This window comes from Anomalospiza imberbis, chromosome 26 (genome assembly GCF_031753505.1).
Source record: "Anomalospiza imberbis isolate Cuckoo-Finch-1a 21T00152 chromosome 26, ASM3175350v1, whole genome shotgun sequence".
Classification (NCBI taxonomy): domain Eukaryota; kingdom Metazoa; phylum Chordata; class Aves; order Passeriformes; family Viduidae; genus Anomalospiza; species Anomalospiza imberbis.
In genome coordinates, this window is record NC_089706.1 from 1752235 (window position 1) to 1769075 (window position 16841).

The 16841-nt window shown below is 53.3% G+C and overlaps 3 protein-coding genes across 4 annotated transcripts in view; 2 read left to right on the plus strand and 1 right to left on the minus strand.

The window, feature by feature from the left end:
• TAF11 (TATA-box binding protein associated factor 11) lies at positions 1–4576 on the plus strand. Of its 2 annotated transcripts, none has more exons than XM_068173350.1 (5): positions 1–210; positions 282–421; positions 567–654; positions 823–919; positions 1574–4576. In XM_068173350.1, the coding sequence occupies exons 1-5, from the start codon at positions 16–18 to the stop codon at positions 1702–1704; spliced, it is 651 nt and encodes a 216-aa protein (XP_068029451.1). In that variant the 5' UTR covers positions 1–15; the 3' UTR covers positions 1705–4576. The 2 variants fall into 2 exon arrangements, with proteins under 2 accessions (XP_068029451.1, XP_068029452.1); XM_068173351.1 differs by having other exon boundaries at positions 1–156.
• ILRUN (inflammation and lipid regulator with UBA-like and NBR1-like domains) overlaps positions 1–16841 on the plus strand; it is a 60896-nt gene that overhangs the window by 843 nt on the left and 43212 nt on the right. The gene's annotated exons all lie outside the window — the stretch shown is intronic.
• The window catches only part of BLTP3A (bridge-like lipid transfer protein family member 3A), a 24130-nt gene continuing 11171 nt past the window's right edge, over positions 3883–16841 (minus strand). The window contains exons 2-21 of the mRNA XM_068173338.1: positions 15948–16110; positions 15143–15181; positions 14581–14672; positions 14200–14389; positions 13904–14044; positions 13174–13344; positions 12464–12641; positions 12048–12134; positions 11751–11915; positions 11155–11297; positions 10277–10418; positions 9621–9814; positions 7842–9385; positions 7421–7617; positions 6794–6945; positions 6562–6709; positions 5363–5634; positions 4916–5024; positions 4419–4534; positions 3883–4022 (exon numbers count right to left, since the gene is read on the minus strand). Coding sequence (XP_068029439.1) covers positions 3897–4022; positions 4419–4534; positions 4916–5024; positions 5363–5634; positions 6562–6709; positions 6794–6945; positions 7421–7617; positions 7842–9385; positions 9621–9814; positions 10277–10418; positions 11155–11297; positions 11751–11915; positions 12048–12134; positions 12464–12641; positions 13174–13344; positions 13904–14044; positions 14200–14389; positions 14581–14672; positions 15143–15181; positions 15948–16110 — 4369 coding nt within the window. The 3' untranslated portion in view covers positions 3883–3896. The remainder of the gene's footprint in view (positions 4023–4418; positions 4535–4915; positions 5025–5362; positions 5635–6561; positions 6710–6793; positions 6946–7420; positions 7618–7841; positions 9386–9620; positions 9815–10276; positions 10419–11154; positions 11298–11750; positions 11916–12047; positions 12135–12463; positions 12642–13173; positions 13345–13903; positions 14045–14199; positions 14390–14580; positions 14673–15142; positions 15182–15947; positions 16111–16841) is intronic.

Sequence of the window (16841 nt, forward strand, 5' to 3'; positions counted from 1 at the left end):
TCAGGAGGCGCCGCGATGGCGGACCCGGCCCGGGACGCGCTCGGTGCCGCCGCCGCGCCGGAGCCGCCGCCCGCGGGCTCCTCCCCGCCCGCTGCCGGCGATGGGGCGGCGGCCGCGGGGGAAGCGGCAGCCGCAGAGGGAGCGGGAGAAGGCGAGGTGGGGGAGGCTGGCGGCGGCGGCGAGCTCAAGGCGGAGGTGGCGGACGGGGAGGTGAGGCGGGAGCGGGAGCGGGGCCGGGCCGGGCCGCGGGGCCGCAGAGCGAGCGCTGCCCTCTCGCCCAGGTGAGGAGCGCGGAGGGGGAGGCGGCGGACGCGGAGGAGCCGGGGCTGCAGGCGTGTGCGGCCAGGAAGGTGAAGCTGGAGCTGAAGGAGCGGAAGGAGAAGAAGCAGAAAGTGGACGAGGACGAGATCCAGAAGATGCAGTGAGTGCCTGCGGCGGTGCCGGCGAGTCCGGGAATCGTGGCCCCGGCGCCGCAGCCCCCTGCAGATCCCCCTCCCTCCGCGCTCCTGGCCGGCACCGCGGGAGCGCCTCGGCAGGGCTGGGAACGATCGCTGTGTGCCCCGCAGGATCCTGGTCTCCTCCTTCTCCGAGGAGCAGCTGAACCGCTACGAGATGTACCGCCGCTCTGCTTTCCCCAAGGCCGCCATCAAACGGGTACGAGAGCGGGAGAGCCCCAGCGGGGCTGTGCCACCCGCAGGGCTCCGGGACAGCTGGTCCCGAGGGGCCGCAGCTCCAATCCCCGCCGCGGGAGCTGGTGCTGCCGCTCCCCGAGGGGCTGGGTGGGGCTCTGACTGTCCCCGCCTGTCCCTGTCGCTGTCCCAGCTCATCCAGTCCATCACCGGCACCTCGGTGTCCCAGAACGTCGTCATCGCCATGTCGGGCATCTCCAAGGTGTTTGTTGGGGAGGTGGTGGAGGAAGGTGAGTGGCACCTGCTGAGCGACAAGTGAAGGAGCCGGGGTGAATTCCCTGCTTGGAGCAGGACGTGGAACAGGCTTTCCATGGTTCTCCCTTCCAGCAGCAGCTCTGGCTCACGGCAGGGCCTGGCGAAGCTGCCACGGCCCCTCTGGTCCCCCCCAGTGCTGCTGCTTCTCCTCGGGCAGAGAACCCGGGCTGGCAGCTGTGTCCCTCAGCCCCAGAGCAGCTGCATGATGGGGATGTCATTAGTGCTGCAGGGACAGAGGGGCTCCTTAAGCCTCTCAACCTGCCCCAGTCTTCCTTTATGGGATGAGCTGAGATCAGTTTGGGACAGGGAGCTGAGCCAGCTGTTCCCGCTCAGCTGTTGGGGACTCACAGCCCACCCAGCCCCCAGGGCTCCAGAGCAGAGGCTCTGAGCTCATCCATCCCCTGGATCCAGCAGCTCCACAGTGCCTGAGTGGTTTAGAAGCTTTTCTGTCCTGGTTGCTGCCCTGGGCCTCCTGTCAGGGAGGAGGAGCAGGTGCATTCCTGGCTCTGAGCTGCAAACCCCAAACACAAACAGTTCCTGTTCCTTTCAAACTGCACCGAAGCAGCAGCAGCAGGGGATGGGCAGAGCTCAGCTGGCCCCTGCCCTGACCTCTGTGTCTGTCTGTCCAGCTCTGGATGTGTGTGACAAGTGGGGGGAGCTGCCCCCCCTGCAGCCCAAGCACATGAGGGAGGCCGTCCGGAGGCTCAAGGCACGTGGGCAAATCCCCAACTCCAAGTACAAAAAGATCATTTTCCACTGAGAGAGGCTGAGATGAGCTTCCTGTAGGACCTTCCCACGTGGACTCTTCCATAAGGCCCCTTTGGGGTGGCCTGTGGGACCTCAAGGATGTTCCTGCTGTCCCTGCCCATGCTGGGCAGAGCCTGGATGCTCCCTTGACCTGGACTTTGGGGTCTCAGCACAGCAGGGAGAACAACATCCAGGGGCTGCAGAGCATTTCCTGCTGGCCCGGATGTGTGGCTTTTTTAATGCATTAAACTTATTCTCGTGTTCATAACCTGACTGGGATCTGCTCTTTGTGTGACCCAAGGTGCTCCCAGAGCTGCTCCCAGCCTGGGGCAGGGCTGGTTCCCTGGGAACATGTGCTGGGAGCTGGAACATCTGAAATCAGGGTTCAGCTGTGCTTCCAAATCCAGGAGCTGCCCAAAAAGCAGCAGCTTTGGGAAGGGAGGGGGAGGGAAAAGCAGGAAAAGAAGCCAGAGCCTGGAAGGAGGTTAATGAGTTTAATTCTGCTCGTGGTTCACAGAACCAGTAAATGCATCAGTGGAAACAAACTGCAGCAAAGTTGCAATACTGCCTAAAATTCAAGTTCAGACTTGCACGTTTCCCCTGTCCCCTTCCAGGGGCCCTGGGAGCAGCTCCTGACCCTGTGAGAGGTGCTGAGGCCACGTGCTCTCCCATGGCACCTGTGCCAGGCAGGACTCCCTGGGCTCTCACTGGAACAGAGGAAGAATCCTTAAATAAGAGGCTCCACAAAGTAAACTTTGATATTTACAATCTGTGGGGACCCAGGAGGTTTTGTCCTCCCACACGTGTGGGTTTTGGGTTACACTCCTTTTTACTGGGTCTTCAAAGCAAAGGAAATGCTTGAATTCTTCAACAAAACCCACTGACTGAAGTAGCTGGAGCAAGGAATTTGCTGTAAACAACCTGGCCCCAGCTGTGCTCAGCCTGCACACGTGGGAGGAGCTGTGGGACCCTGCAGGCTGGGCAAACCCTTGGCATACCCTTCCCATACTCACACAAAATGTCATGAAAACTTGAAAATGCAGAAGAGAGAAACCTCCCATTACCAAGCAATTAATGAAGAAAAAGCAGGAATACCGTGGCATTTCACCTCAGGCAAGCAGTTCTCAGAGCTCTTGCTCCCCACAGGCAGAGGGAGCAGCACAAAGGTTTGGTGAAACAAAATCCAGCCTGGGCTCTGGGCAGTTCCCAGCAGTGCTCACAGGGAGCTGCTCCACACAGGTGTGTTCCAGTGTTTTCCTTTTGGGATCAGGGCTGGCACATGGTTCTGGGGTCCCATCCCAGGCAGCCCCTCAGCCCTGCTGAAAGATTCCAGCCAGTGCTGAAAACCCCACAGCTCCTTCCTCAGCAGCCACGGCTGCTCCTTCTCCTCCCCAGTGGGGAACTCGGGCACACAGAGCTCTGAGGACAAGGTGCATCCCAAAAAACACCCAGGCCATCTCCTTCTGAGACTGAACCAACTTCCCTCACCCCATTCTTTGATAGTAAACTTAAAGTTTGAACAGTGCCTTGTAAGGAATTAATTCCTGCACCAATAAAGCCAAACATTGTGGGATTAAGTGGAAACGAACTGGACTAAGTCTCATACACTGCATCCATCTCTACACAAGGAATTACTGGTGGGAAAGGGAATCTGAAGCAATTTCTGTACTATCTTGACCCTGTTCTTGTGGGACTAGTGAGCTGTGTGCCCTCGCTCCACAGTGGGAATCCCATCCCTGTTTCCAGTGACAGCAGCCCTGCTCTCCCAGCAGAGCCCTGACCTTTCTGCCACCCCTGTCCTGTCACTGCCCAGGTGCTGAAGTGACCACCCTGCTCCTGCCGTATTCCCTGGCGAGCACAGCTGGGCAAGAACACAACAAGGAAAGGTGAAAGAAGCAGAAACCCCAGCATGGACCATCTCCAGATGTCACCACAAAAGCCACCCACAGATGAGGAGACATGGGGTGTCCCCCCTGCATCTGACCTGGTGCTCATGGGCTGACCATGCCCTGACTCAGTGCAGCACTCCCAGGCCAGAACAGAGCAAACTCCTCATTTCCCCCATTTGTCTCAGCCAGGCCCCTCCCTCCCTCCCTCTGCCCAGGCTCTGCAGTCACAGCTGGTTTCAGTCCTGGAGTTGGACCCGTTTGGCAGTGAAATGACCAAACCTGCCCTGCTGGTGCTGGTCCCCTGTCCCCGGCAGGGTCAGAGCTGGAACAGGGGGTTGTACTTCCTGATCTCCTGCAGAAGGCGAGCCTTGTCCATGTTGGCTTCTGCCAGGGCCAGTTTCATGGTCTGGAGCTCCCTCTGCAACTCTGGCACTTGCTTGAGCTACAAGAGACAAGCAGAGAACAAGGCAAGAGTCTTCAAGGTACACAGTGAGCTGCTCCAAGGAAAAGCAAAGCAGGAGCTTTTGGGATGAATTACACAGTGAGACACAACTTCTCTTTTTGGGAACCTCTCGATTCCTGTTTTTCTAACAAGGAACTGGACACTGGGGGAAGATGGAGCCAATCAGAAAACAATCCCCAAGCAGATTCTGAAAGGGAACAAGCGAACTCATGCTAGGCAAGGTGCCCTCACTCCTCAAAACACTCATGGGAGGAGGCACAGGCTGCTCCTCGGGGCACTCCCTTCCTGCAGCTCACCACACCTGCCCAGGACTGCAAACACAGGAAGGCAAAAGAGAATTTCCAGCTCTCTGTTGCCCAGGCAGCAGTGACTCACCTGCAGCCCACGTGCTCCTGCTGCTGGGGCTGGTGAGACAGACTCTGATGGGGCCTTCTGCTCCTCAGGGACTGACACAGGTTTTTCCTGTTTCACTGAGTCCTTCCCCTGGGAAGCTGGAAAGCAACAGAACCCACTCAGGTGTGGACATTCACACAACAGGGCTCTCAGAAGAAAAAACAAAACTTTAATTAATTTATTTCCTTCTTTCTTCCCCCCGCCCCCTTGTTACACGGGGAAATAAAATTCTCTTTCCGCTTTTAAAATGGAGAAACTAAAAGGTCATAATGGATCCTGTCTGTGCGTGCTTAAGGAAACACCAGACACAAATTCTCACAGCAGGGAACAGAGGCAGGGACTGCTCCCACAGCAGGAAACACACACAGGGACTGCTCCCACCTCAGAGCCCATCCTTCCCAGCAGCAACCATCACGTCCCAGTCTCCCCCAGCACAGCCTGGGGGTGCAGAGGCACAATAAAACCAGGATGTAACTCACCTGTGAGATAGAAGACACCGTCATCCCTGCGCCTCACCACGACGTGATCCATTGCCAAGGTGATGGGGACAGGGCCAGGGGAGGTGGGGTACACTGGGGGGCTGTCATCCTGGAGGAACATGAAGCAGAGAAGGGATGAGCAGCTGTGACAGCTCTTGAAAGGACTTCCCTTGCCTGCAGCCTCCTCAGGAGCAGCGTTCCTGACCAGCAGCACTGCCAGACTCACGGGGGTGAGTCCACCCTAGGGAAAGGCCTGGCCTCGCGTACAGGGTGTACAGGTACACACTTCCTTTGTGTCCCTTATTCATCCCTAGGGCAGCTTTTAGAAGCAAAACCAAACAGTCTCAGGAGAAGAGAAGCTCTACCCAGGCCCCCAGCATTCCCACAGCATCCCTTCCCAAAAGTGCAGTCCTGCAAGTGAGCTCTGCCCTGGGGGGAATCTCTCACCTTCAACGTGATTTTGGCATCCACCACCTCTATCTCCATGGGGATGACCTCTGGGATGATTTCATCCTCGAGGAAGGGTCCCAGGCTGGTGAGGCAGGACGTGCAGAGCTCAGTGGAGCGGCTGTGGAGCAGCACCTGCAGGAAGCCGTTGCGCTCGGCCAGCGGCGAGTGAGCGGCCGCGCTCGGCCCCGACTCCAGGCGCAGGCACACCTCGGGATGGGGCTGCCTGGGCTCGGGGCTCGCAGCCTTCTCCACGCCCGGGTCTCCTAGAGCTGGGGCAGAGAGATCTCGCTGCACAACGGGGCCAGTGATCGGATATCAGCTCAGAAAGGGCACCATGGAAAGCCCATTTCAGTCCAAAAGCAGCCAAGTGACCTCGGTCTGACATCGTCCCTCACATGAAAGAAATCCCAGTTTCGAAGGTCTAAGAGCCCACATCACTGAACTGGCACTGGAGCTGGACCATCTGAGGTCCCAGGCACATCCCTCTCTCACCACACTTTAAAACTGGCCCGTTTTGCATGTGCAGACCTGGCCCAGTGCCCCACTCATTCTCCAGAGCTGCCCCAGCTCTGCCCCCCCAGAACTGTCCCAGCTGCCCTCCACAGTGTCCCAACTCTGCCTCCACAGCTGACCCACTGCCCTGGTTCACTCTCCAGAGCTGACCAGCTTTTCCTCATCCCTTTGCTCCACCGTGGCCACTGGCAGGACAGGGAAAGGCAGGATCAACAGCCTGGGAACTACTCACATTTCCACTTCAGGTTTGGAGCTGCTTTTGGTTTTGTTTGGGTTACATTTTTGGGGTGTTGGGGGGATAGTTAATTGTTTTAAGGTTTGGCTTCGTTTTTTTTTTTTTTTAATTCAAATTTAGGGGAAGTACTGTAGACAAAAGCATTTTTCTCAGATCAGGAATAACTTCATGGTTTCCCTAGACAGCTTTATTCACTCTTTTAATTAATTTCATGCATCTTCAGCAATTTAAAAAATCCCAATCAATGACTGCTAGGAACCACAGAGCCTGACTATGTAGGCACTTGGGAAACATCTTTCAGATGCCAGATCTGAACCTTCACACATGAACTGTGCTCAATCCTAACCACCCCAAACACTGAGGCCCCAGTTAATGGAATATTCCCTGAGGGAGTCTGGTATGGAAGCCAGTTCTAACAATGCAGCTGGGTCCCAGAGCAGCATCTTACCCACGTAGCCACGCAGGAACTGCCACATGCCAACGTTGTTCAGCTGCTCTGGAACCACGTTCATCACTTGTAAAGCCACAGACAAATCATCTCCTTGTACCTCTATTGCACAGTTCACATCATTCATCTTCAGCACGAGGACAGACACCTGAAACGGCCACCAAGAGCTCATTGGTTACAGCAAACACTTCCAGAGCCCCTCAGGGACAGAATCCCAGTGCCAGGCACTGACCAGCTGCAGACTGGGGTCTTCACTCTGGGACGTGGAGCTGTTCACCTCGGGGGACACTCCACCCTCGTCCTCTGCCACCAGGCTGCTTCTGCTGCCCGTGTCATTGTGGGCCTGGGGAAGCTGCCCTGAAGGAAGAGGGTCCAGGCTGGGTTCTGAAATGGAAGTAACAGCAACTCAGTTCCATTTCTTTTTCTGGAAGTCCTGACATCAGCATCTGCCTGAATCTCTGGCCTCTCTGGAGGTACCATCCTCTGGAGATCCATCTCTCTCCGGCTTCTCAGGTGAGCTTTAAACAACACAGGGTTGAAGTGAAAGATGTCCAGAGTATTCAGTATCCAACCAACCCTTCCTAAATGCTCTGTACCACCCACCACCAGCATGTCACAGCCCCTACAGCCCTCAGGACACCACTGGGACGTGCAGGGTCGCCCCACACCGATTTACCCTCCTCATCTCAAAGAAAAGGCACCTACAAAAGCAGAAAGCCACTGTGAGGCAACTCCTTACGACCTTCAAAAACAAGGAGCAGCAAAAGTGATTCCACAGGAACACAAGATGAGCTGCCTGTGGCACAAAGCCTCACCCCTGTGAGAGGAGGGTGGGGAGAGGAAAAGCCAAGGGCTTTACCAGAGTCTGTGAGCATCACGAAGCCATCGCTGCCATCACTGTCCACGGACAGCCCGTCCTCAGGGCCACTCCCATCCACGGATGTGGTGTCAAAGGAATGCTGGGATGAGGTCCTCTTCATGGAGAAGAAACGCATCCGGCCGCTGCCCGCCCCACCTGGGGTCACTGCTCCCTCCTCTGCTTTGGGCACAGAATCCCTGCAGAAAAACCCAACAAAAACCAGTGATAAAGGCAGGCAGCTGAGCCTGCAGATAGTATCTGAGTGTTGGGCTGGTCTCTGACCACTTGCAAGTCAGACTTCAGCATCCTCAGAACAGCCCCAAGAGATGAACACTTAACCCATCTCCAATCCAGATACAACGGACAGAAAGGGAGTAGCTCTGTCTCCCCCTCCTGCAGCTCAGGAGCCTGGGCTGCTCACCTGGCCGGGGGCAGGGACAGCATCCTCTGCATGGTGGAGGTCATCTTGTCCCTGCTCAGGCTCAGGGCGTCCTTGGTGAGGGACATGGCCTCCTTGGTGAGGTCCATGGTGGCGTGCAGAGCTTCCTTCGTGGCATCCTTGGTGATGTGCAGCGCACTGGAGAGCTCCACCTCGATGTTCCGCAGCGGGATCAGCTCTGCCTGCCCACCATTGAGGGCGACGCCTCCTCTGCCCGAGGGCTGCGTGTCCGAGGCTGGGCTGGAAGGGAGAGCAGGGGGGCTCTGAGGGTGGCTGCTGGTCTCTGCTGGTCTTTCTGCAACCAGGGCTTCCACAGCTTCGTGTGCTTCCTCTATCAAGCCTTTCTCCTCTGCGCCCTTACCGCGGGGAGCTGCAGTCAGGGCTCCGTCGCTCGCGGACCTCGGGAGCCTCTCCAGCTGGACACTGGCACCAGTGTCCTGGATCCCACTGTCCTCTGGGAGCTCTGAGGTGCTGCCTAAGCCCTTCTCTGAACTGCTCTCTGATTTCAGCTCCTTCTCTTCAGCTGCCAGCCCCTCCTTGCTGTCTGAGGGTGAGAGCTCAGACTCGATCAGGCTGGTTGTGTCTGAGTCCAGGGACCTGGGCTCCACGACAGACCCTGGAGCAGGGGTCATGAGCAGGGCCACCTCAGCACTGTGGAACATAACTCCCACACAAGCAGACATGGGATCTAAAGGAGACCCAGTCATTTCCTGGGTATCTTGAGCCAGCTGCTCCTGTAGTGTTTGCAGAACTTCCTTCATCCTGAGCAGCACCAAGTACTGGTAGTGGTTGAGCCGAACTTTGACATGGACAGAGGAGGACATGAGCACGTGGATATCAGCAGAGGCTTCCAGCTCTTTACTATCTACTCCATCATCAACTTCACAGTCAGATTCTCCCAAGACATCCATCGTGTCTGGAGCCCTATAGATATTCTTCAGATCCTGGTCAGTCTTTGATCTTTGACAAACACCGTGTTCTCTGGAGAGGTTCTCGTTCTTGGAGTGGTTGCTAAAGCTGGCAGAAGGCTTGATTTTCACCTCAGAGGTGGCCAGTTCCTGTCGTTTAGCTATCTGAGCTTGCCCCCACCTCTTGGGCAGGCAGGCCCATATGGAAAGGGGAAAAGGGTCAATAAAGCTAAGGGCTCTGCCCTTGGAGCTTTCGGCCCCCTCAAAGCCCAGGGAGAGCTCATTGAAATTCACAGACCACAGATCCTCAGAGGCAGAGGTTTTGTGAGGCAGCTGGGCAAAGCCTGGGTGCTTCTGTGGCCTGTCATCCACCTGGTAGGCGTGGCGCAGGAACAGGGTGTGCAGGAGGCCGAATCTGTCCCGCGCCCGGGGGAACTCGGCGTAGCTGGAGTGGAAGAACTCCGACCCTGCGAATTTACGGAAGAGGCTCTGGAGGTCCTGGCAGCTGCAGGAGGGAGTGTGGCGGGTGTTGGTGGCTGTCACCTGTGACATGCAAACACACAGGGCCCGCGGCCGGTCCCGGTGGTCCGTGACTTTCTTATCCACGGGGATGCTGAGCTGCAGGGGGAAGAAAGGTGAGAAAGGAAAAGCAGAGGTTTATTCTGGATGAGAACTCCAGCACCAGCTTTACTGCCCACAGACCAAACAAAACCAACACAAGTAGCAGACAGAACGAAATCAGAGGAAGGCAGCAGGTTTGTCTCCTTGTTATGCACTCCAGCCATGTCCTGGTCTCATGTTCCTTTCACAGAGAGAACACTGACCACTGGGAAAGGAAGGAGAAGAATGGTACCTTCAGCCTGAAGCCATCCAGCCGGACATCCACGTGCTCATCCCGCTTGCCTGAGTCCTCCAGCTTGTAGATGGCTTTGAACTGCTCCAGGCTGCGACACAGATCCAGGCAGAAGAGGTTTATCCAGAGCACACTTGGTGTGTCCAGGGTGAGCATCAGGCCATTCAGCTGCATGTACAGGTTTGGGCATGGAACTAGAAGGAAACAGATTAATGATAGCAGGAAAGGCCCCTCGGGTGCTCTGCAGCTCAGTGCAGAACCTGCACTGACAGCACCAATGCAGGGGTTTCACCACCCCTGGGAGAACACATCTCGGAAGGGGAGCAGCTGTGGTGCACCCAGAGGAATGAGGTGACCCATTGGGACAGCACCCAGAGCACCCCATGGCCCTGCTCCAGGGCTCTCAGTAAGGCTGAACCCCAGGACCTGGGCAAACAGCAGCTGCTGCAATTCCTTCCTGCAAGCACAGCTCTGCTTCCACATGGTGCACAAACTCCATCCTACCTTCCCACAGGCAAAAAATAAGAAAAATTAGGATGGCAAGCATCAGGAAACTAAACAACAATGGACAGAGAATATCTAACAGGGTTAACACATCCAGACCATTGATGACCCTAAGAAACTCGTGAAAGAAGGTGCTAACCTTGATGTATTACCTGGAAAGTCCTGATTGTCTGGGAAGTAATATTCTGTGAATTCAATATGGATTGCAGAGACCTGGTCAGGGAGTTTGAAGATTTTTCTACTACAGGAAAGCAAGGTGGAGGGTTTCTTACTTTGCTGCCCAGCTGTAGAGACCTGAAAACAGAACGAAATTGCAGTGGTGCAGAACTCAGACTTGGCAAGCCCAAGTGCCCCAGTGACCCCACAGTTGCCTGTATTCAATCTGCCTCATTTACACATCAAACATACACTGCTTTCAAGCAAAAACATAATTTTCTTCTACCTGCTGATACTGCCAACTCCCCTCCTTTGAGGGAATTTAGTTCTTTGTGACAAGAGCTATGACAAGCAGAATTAGGTGACATGAGCAAACAGAACAGAAATCTGTTACAGCTGTCTTCAAGTTCAGCAGCACGTTGGCAAGTCCATCATAGTTTCTGGTGCTGCAAAGAGCAAAACCAGCTCTTGGATGGATACAGGGCACATGGATACAGGGCCTGATCCAGGGCAGAAAGCCTGAGGTGAGACTTATGCCTCCTCTGTCAAAAATCCATATCCTCACTGACTTCTCACAGGCATGAAATGTTTTACACTGGGCCTGCCTAATGCTTGGTGTAAGCTTAGATTTGAACAGAGGGCAGAAACCTGTGGTTATGCAGTTCCCTCTGAGCATGAAAACTATCAGCAGTTCACTCTTGGGTTTAAAGTTTTAGAGACAACATCATAACAGCATTTAGGTTCTCCGGGCAGCGTTTCGGATGTCGTAGGATTTGCACGATTCCTTTAATCATATATTGAACCACGTATCGAATCACATAATTTCCTTTTTAGAAGTGCCACTGCCATCTGCAGACAGTGCTGAGGTCCCTACCTGGTGCACATCCAGGTCATCCACCCGCACCACCACGCAGCTGGAGCGCAGCCGGTGCCAGGGCGGGTGCCGCAGCCGCGGGAGACTCGTGGGGGGAGCCCGGCCCTTCTCTGGGGGGCTCTTCTGGGGACTCTGGGGAGAGTCTGTGGGGACAGACAGGGTTTTAGTCACCTTCATTGCACCGTCAGTACCAACACCTCTGTGCTTACTGAGCAGAACTAACAGCCCCAAAATTAGAAATGGATGAACACAGCTGGGCAGGAGAAACACTCAGGACTTCTGAAGGAAGAACACTGTGAAAGGTGAGTCTGTTCTGTGGCAAGAGAACACATTCCTAAGCCAGGTCTCAAGTATGAAATTTCATCCTTGTATCTTATGGAGAAACCCAACAATAACCCACTGCAGCCTGTCCATCCTTGCTGCAGTGCTCTCCCAGCCACTTTCCTTTGCCATTACAGTTATGATTTTTAGAGTGCTACGCATTCCTGCACCAACAAGTCAGCCTCCTCAGCTGGGGACAGGCAACTGAAGATTTTGTTAGATGAAGCAAAATTGGTACCACCTCCTGCTTCACTGGTTTTATCAAATACCTTTACCTGGTTTCCTTTTGAAAGGAGAAAGTGGAGTGCTGGCAAACACAGGGTCTGTTTCTTCATAAAGCTTCTCCATCTTGCTTTGAAATTCACTGACCAACTTCTTTGCCCACTGTCCCCGAGTCTCCATTGCTTCACTGTACCTTACCCAATGCTTGCAGGCATCTCCTGCAGAAAAGCAAACATCCTGGCTTTAAAAATGTTGTTTCTTTCTTCTAGTCCAGCCTGCAGTCATAGCAGAGTTCTTTAAACTCCTTTTTTATCCCCCCTTCTCAGGTTGTGAGCTCACAGGCTCCCTACCTGCCCTGTGGAAAGGATAATAATCAAAAGCCATCCTCCTGAAGGTCAGCTGGATGGCTCCACCCAGCATCCCATGCTTCAGAGCACCTGTGAGGAACAGAGCAGAGGAACCCATGGTCAGGTCTGCAATGCAAGCCCTGATCCAGGAGAATTCAGAACCACATTGCTCCTATTGCCCCTGCTGATTAACTGACACCACAGCCAGGGTTAGGGTACCACCTTTAGAAATCTGCACCAACATCTTGTCCTGGGCAAGGAGAAGAGCACCTGAATCAACGGTTTATATGGTAAGAACCAGGCCTGGAAACTCAAATCCCAAACTGCAAAACCCCAGTGCTTCCCAACCCTCTTCCAGCCAGAAAAGCACTGCCTCGGCTGTTGTTTTTCCCTCTGCTGCTGCTTTCCTTCCTCCTGACCTGACTCCCGGGCGTGGCTGTCGTCGCAGATGTGCAGGTCCAGGCGGGAGATGAGCAGGTGGTAGGAGGATTCCTTCATGTCGTGCTTGTCGAAGTACTGCCCGATGCTGCTGGCGTTGGGGCTGGCTCCAAAGGGCTGAGCCCAGGACTGCTGGGCACTGGGAGCAGGGGGAGTGATCTGTGGGAGAGGGGCAAGCTCAGTGAGAACTCGGAGAGAGGGAAAACACAGAGGTTATAATGCAATCAACCAGCTCATGGAAATCTTCCAGCCTCTAAGGGCATCGGTTTATAGGATTGAATTGGGGATCCCAGGATCTGGATCCTGTCCTGTGCTCTCAAGAGCAAAACCCTTTGTCTGTGGCTCTGCCAGCTGCATGCACTTCTCTTGGAAGACGTTTTAAGATTCCTGGGCAAAAAGAACCAAGTATTCCCCCATCCCTCCTGTGCAACCTCACATATGTGCATCCCTGCTTCCCTGGAGCTTCTAACTCCAGCAGAATTATTCCTCTTCCCTCATCCTTGACTTGGGAAACGTATTTTATTGGCAATGAATCCCACTCATTTGGTCACCTCATTACCCCACAGCAGCTCACAGTCCACATGACACTGACCTGAGTTCCCATCAAGGAAAATGCTGTGAATATGGGCCAGATGCCACACAAACAGAAACTGCCCTTTTCCCTGGCAGACCAACATCCAAACTCACTCACCTGCACAGACTCTGGTGCCAGGCTTTTCCTCTGCTGAGCAGATTTCTCCATGGCTTCACTCAGAGACTCAGCATATTTCATCATTGCTTTCAGCTGAGAGTCCGTCAGCACCCAGAGCAGGTCATCCAGCAGAAACATCAGCTTGGAGGCCACCACGTTGCAATCTTTGGTCTGAAACACCAAGGAAGGAGTTAGGGACTTCAAAAACGGCCTCCAAAGACACAGAGTCTTTCTAAAACACAGAGGCAGAAAGAAGGGAGGCTGCTGTGAAACTCCTCTGAGAGATGTTATCTGGTGCATATCCACAGCACCTCCTCTCAGATGGATAGCAGTCAAAGCCTCCTCCTCTTCAGGAGGCAAATTGCTCAAATTGCTCACTGTTTAATTCTTTTTCTTTTCTTTTTTTTTTTTAATCATTACATTTCCACTGACAGCTAAAAATCAGGCTGCCAGGCTTTCAGCTCCCAGTAAGGAGATGACAGCTCTCCTTAGGGTGTTTGAATGGATTGAAAAATTCACTCCGTCCATGGGATCCCCCTGGGAAAGAAACTGCTTTGACATTTGGTAAGAACACAGCTGTCTCTGACAGAAAACATGGAGAGATTCATCAGTTTGGGCTCAACATTGCTGATGGGAGAGAAGGGCTGTTGAGGACTGTGGGAAGAAATACTCATCATCTCTGCACCAGGCAGTGAGACCACATCCTGCAAGGCATGGAGGAAACTCTCACCCTTCTCTTGAGAGAGATCTGGATCCTCCCCTGGTTGGTGATGAGTCTCAGAGGAGTGGTGATAGGATCCTGATCACCATTTTCTGTGGCATCTGCCTCTATCCGCAGGGTCTGCCAGGTGAGCTCCTTGAACGTCAGAACCTGCCCAGAAGGAGAAAACCAGGAAAATGCTGAGATTTTCACAACTTCAAGGATTTAAAAAAACCCCAAAACACTCAGAAGACATGAAATGGAACAAGGAAAAATAATTCATCACACTTTTCTTCTGTGATCCCAGTAGAAAACCAAGGCCTCACCTCTCCTCTCTGCGGGTCCGTGATGCGGGTGAGGCGCAGGTCGCTCTGCTGCCAGTTGGGGTTGACACTGTAGCCCTGGAGCTGCCACAGCTCAAAAGAAGCGTGAAAGGCCTTGGAGTGAATCTTGATGGTGATGGAGTTAACAACAATAAACATCCCCTCCACGACCTTCTCAGCAAAGCCATATTCACTGCAAAGAGAAGATCCCCTCATGTCACAACGAGAGGCCGGGCAGAGGTAAGGCTCACACAGAGAGGTTTAGAAGCAACACCAAAGGCACTTAAACCCGAGAGCTGGGAGGCCAGTGGTGAATCAAGGAGAACAGCAGCCCCCACACCCCAGCAGGAGGGCAGGGAGAAGCTGCGGGGCTCAGGGTCTGACCTCTGTCCGGCAGCAAGAGCGATGGGGGACTGTCCATTGGGCGGCCGAGGCTCCTCACACGTCCTCATCTCCACCTCCACCTTGTCCAGGTACTGCAGAGACACAACGTGGGAGCCATGAACACCACACCAAGCCTCAAGCCCAGCCCACCAGCCCCGGGGTGGGATTCCAGGGCAGGCACAACCAGCTCTGGAGTCTCAACGCTCCAAGAGTCTCATGTGTTAAAGCTCTCACACCATCAGTGTCAGTGGATAACCTGAAACCCCAGGAGGGGGAAAACAACCAACAAAAACCAGGCACAGGGCTGCCCTGGACTTCCCTGAGAGCTCATCTGGCTCCATCCTGCAGTGAAATGAGGGACTCACAGGAGGGTTCTCATGGCCCTGTGTGCTAAGGGCCTGGAGGATTCAGGTCCCAAGAAAATTTGAGCACTTGATGGTTTCCCTCTCCAGAATTTTTCTCAAATAGAGGAGTTTAAAAAGAGTGAGGAAGAAAAGGAAGAAAAGAAGAAGGAAGGGAAAACGGAGAAAGGAGGGAAAGAAGACAAGAGAGGCAACATTACCAGGCAGATTGGGTGTGTTTTCAGCTTTGTCCACTGGATCTGAAATAATAAAGTTGAGGTTATCAGAGTGATCTTTGCATTGGAAAGTTTCAGAAATTGCAGGAAACCTTCTCAGCCCAAACTTTGAGCCCCATTTCTCTGAGAAATGTCTGCAATGTTTGACTGTATCCAGGTCAAACAGAGACACAGACAAGGGAAAAGACATTCCAGACACCAGATCTACAAACCCAGCTGAGCTTTTGGGTCTCATATATCATCAGGAGTAACAGATATTCTGCAGGTCAAATTCTGCTGTGGGGAACATTCCTGGCCTTTAAGAGTTTACAACTAACTGCTGCTGTTATTGGAAGTCACACAACTCTTTTGAAGACTGTGCACAAACCAAAAAGCTCCATTTTATTTTCATGCAGCAACGTTCACTCTGCAGTTCTTGTGGGAGGGAGAACAAATGTTTGTTACTAAACTGAGCAGATCTGACTCTAAAAACAGAGCACATCAGATGAGTAAGACAAGCTCATTTCTACTGTCACTTGGCAGAGTAGAATCATATTTCTTTTATAGAAAGTCTCTTTGATGTCCTTAAAACTTTTGAGTTCATGTAATGCAACAGTGGTTAGTACCATGTGCAATTAAACAACCTGGCAGCTTATAAAAACTAAAAAAAAACCACCTTTTATTTGCTCTAAAAAGCACAAGGAGGAAGAATTTGTAAGAGTTCAGTGTGCAAAGTGCAAGACCATGCACAGTCTCAACGATTCTGCCTGTAAATGGATAACTTCATCCAAGTGAAGCTGCCTCTGCTCACCCTGATGGAGGCCTTGTTGCAGTAGACCCGGGTGATGGCGAGCCAGGTGGGCAGCTCCAGCACATTCTGCAGCACCTCCTCATCCAGCTCCAGGTTGGTCAGCTGCCCCTGACCTTTCAGCGTGCTCAGGTTGATTTTGTCTGGAGAGAGATTCTTGGTAAACCTACAAGGGAAGAAAGAGGAAACTCACAAACAGCTCCCAGCAAAGCTGCTGAGGCTGCAGGAGCATTTCAGAGCTATTTTAATACCAGAGTTTGTTTGGTGTTCTGCTAAACCCTTTCTGACATTTTTAAACCCAAGGCAAGTTGGTCGCTCCAGAAAAAAAAACATTTCTACACTTTGACATTTGGAGGATATTTTTTTGTTTTAAACTAAATTCAGGTTTGAGAAACTGAAAATTTCCTTCTAAAGCTCTGGATCATGGAAACCACCAAAACTGCCCTAGGACAAAACCAAAGAAAACCAAAGCCAAACTTCAACAGCTCAGCAGTTTTACTCCCCCCAGAATTGCTGTGTCAGCAGGGGAAGGTTTAATTCTCTACATTCTTTTCACCCAGGAAAGCAAAAGATTATTAATGAATGACTTTTGTAGCTGTCTCTTTTTAACACCACCATTGCAGCTCTCTGGTCAGCAGGGCCAAACAGCAGCTCCCCTCCCAGAGACTGCCCCAGCTCCCTCTTCTGTTTTCTCTGCTTGAAATTCCTCCTCCCCAGGGCTGCCAGTGGTTCACCTCCCCTGTGTGCAGCCCTTCACACCCTCATGTGCCCGAGACTCCAGTGTCGTGGATGAAACACCAGCAGCAGGGCTGCTCAAGAGCAGAGGATCCTGGTGTGAAAAAGCCTCTGACTTCATCAAAACCAGAGTGGCCCCTAAGGATCCAGCAGAGCCAGTTC

What these genes read in the sequence shown, in the direction of transcription:
- TAF11 (XM_068173350.1), top strand. Translation starts at nt 16, where the DNA reads ATGGCGGACCCGGCCCGGGACGCGCTCGGTGCCGCCGCCGCGCCGGAG. An exon ending in GACGAGATCCAGAAGATGCA is followed by an intron (nt 422 to 566) that starts GTGAGTGCCTGC and finishes TGTGCCCCGCAG; the next exon opens with GATCCTGGTCTCCTCCTTCT. An exon ending in CCAAGGCCGCCATCAAACGG is followed by an intron (nt 655 to 822) that starts GTACGAGAGCGG and finishes TCGCTGTCCCAG; the next exon opens with CTCATCCAGTCCATCACCGG.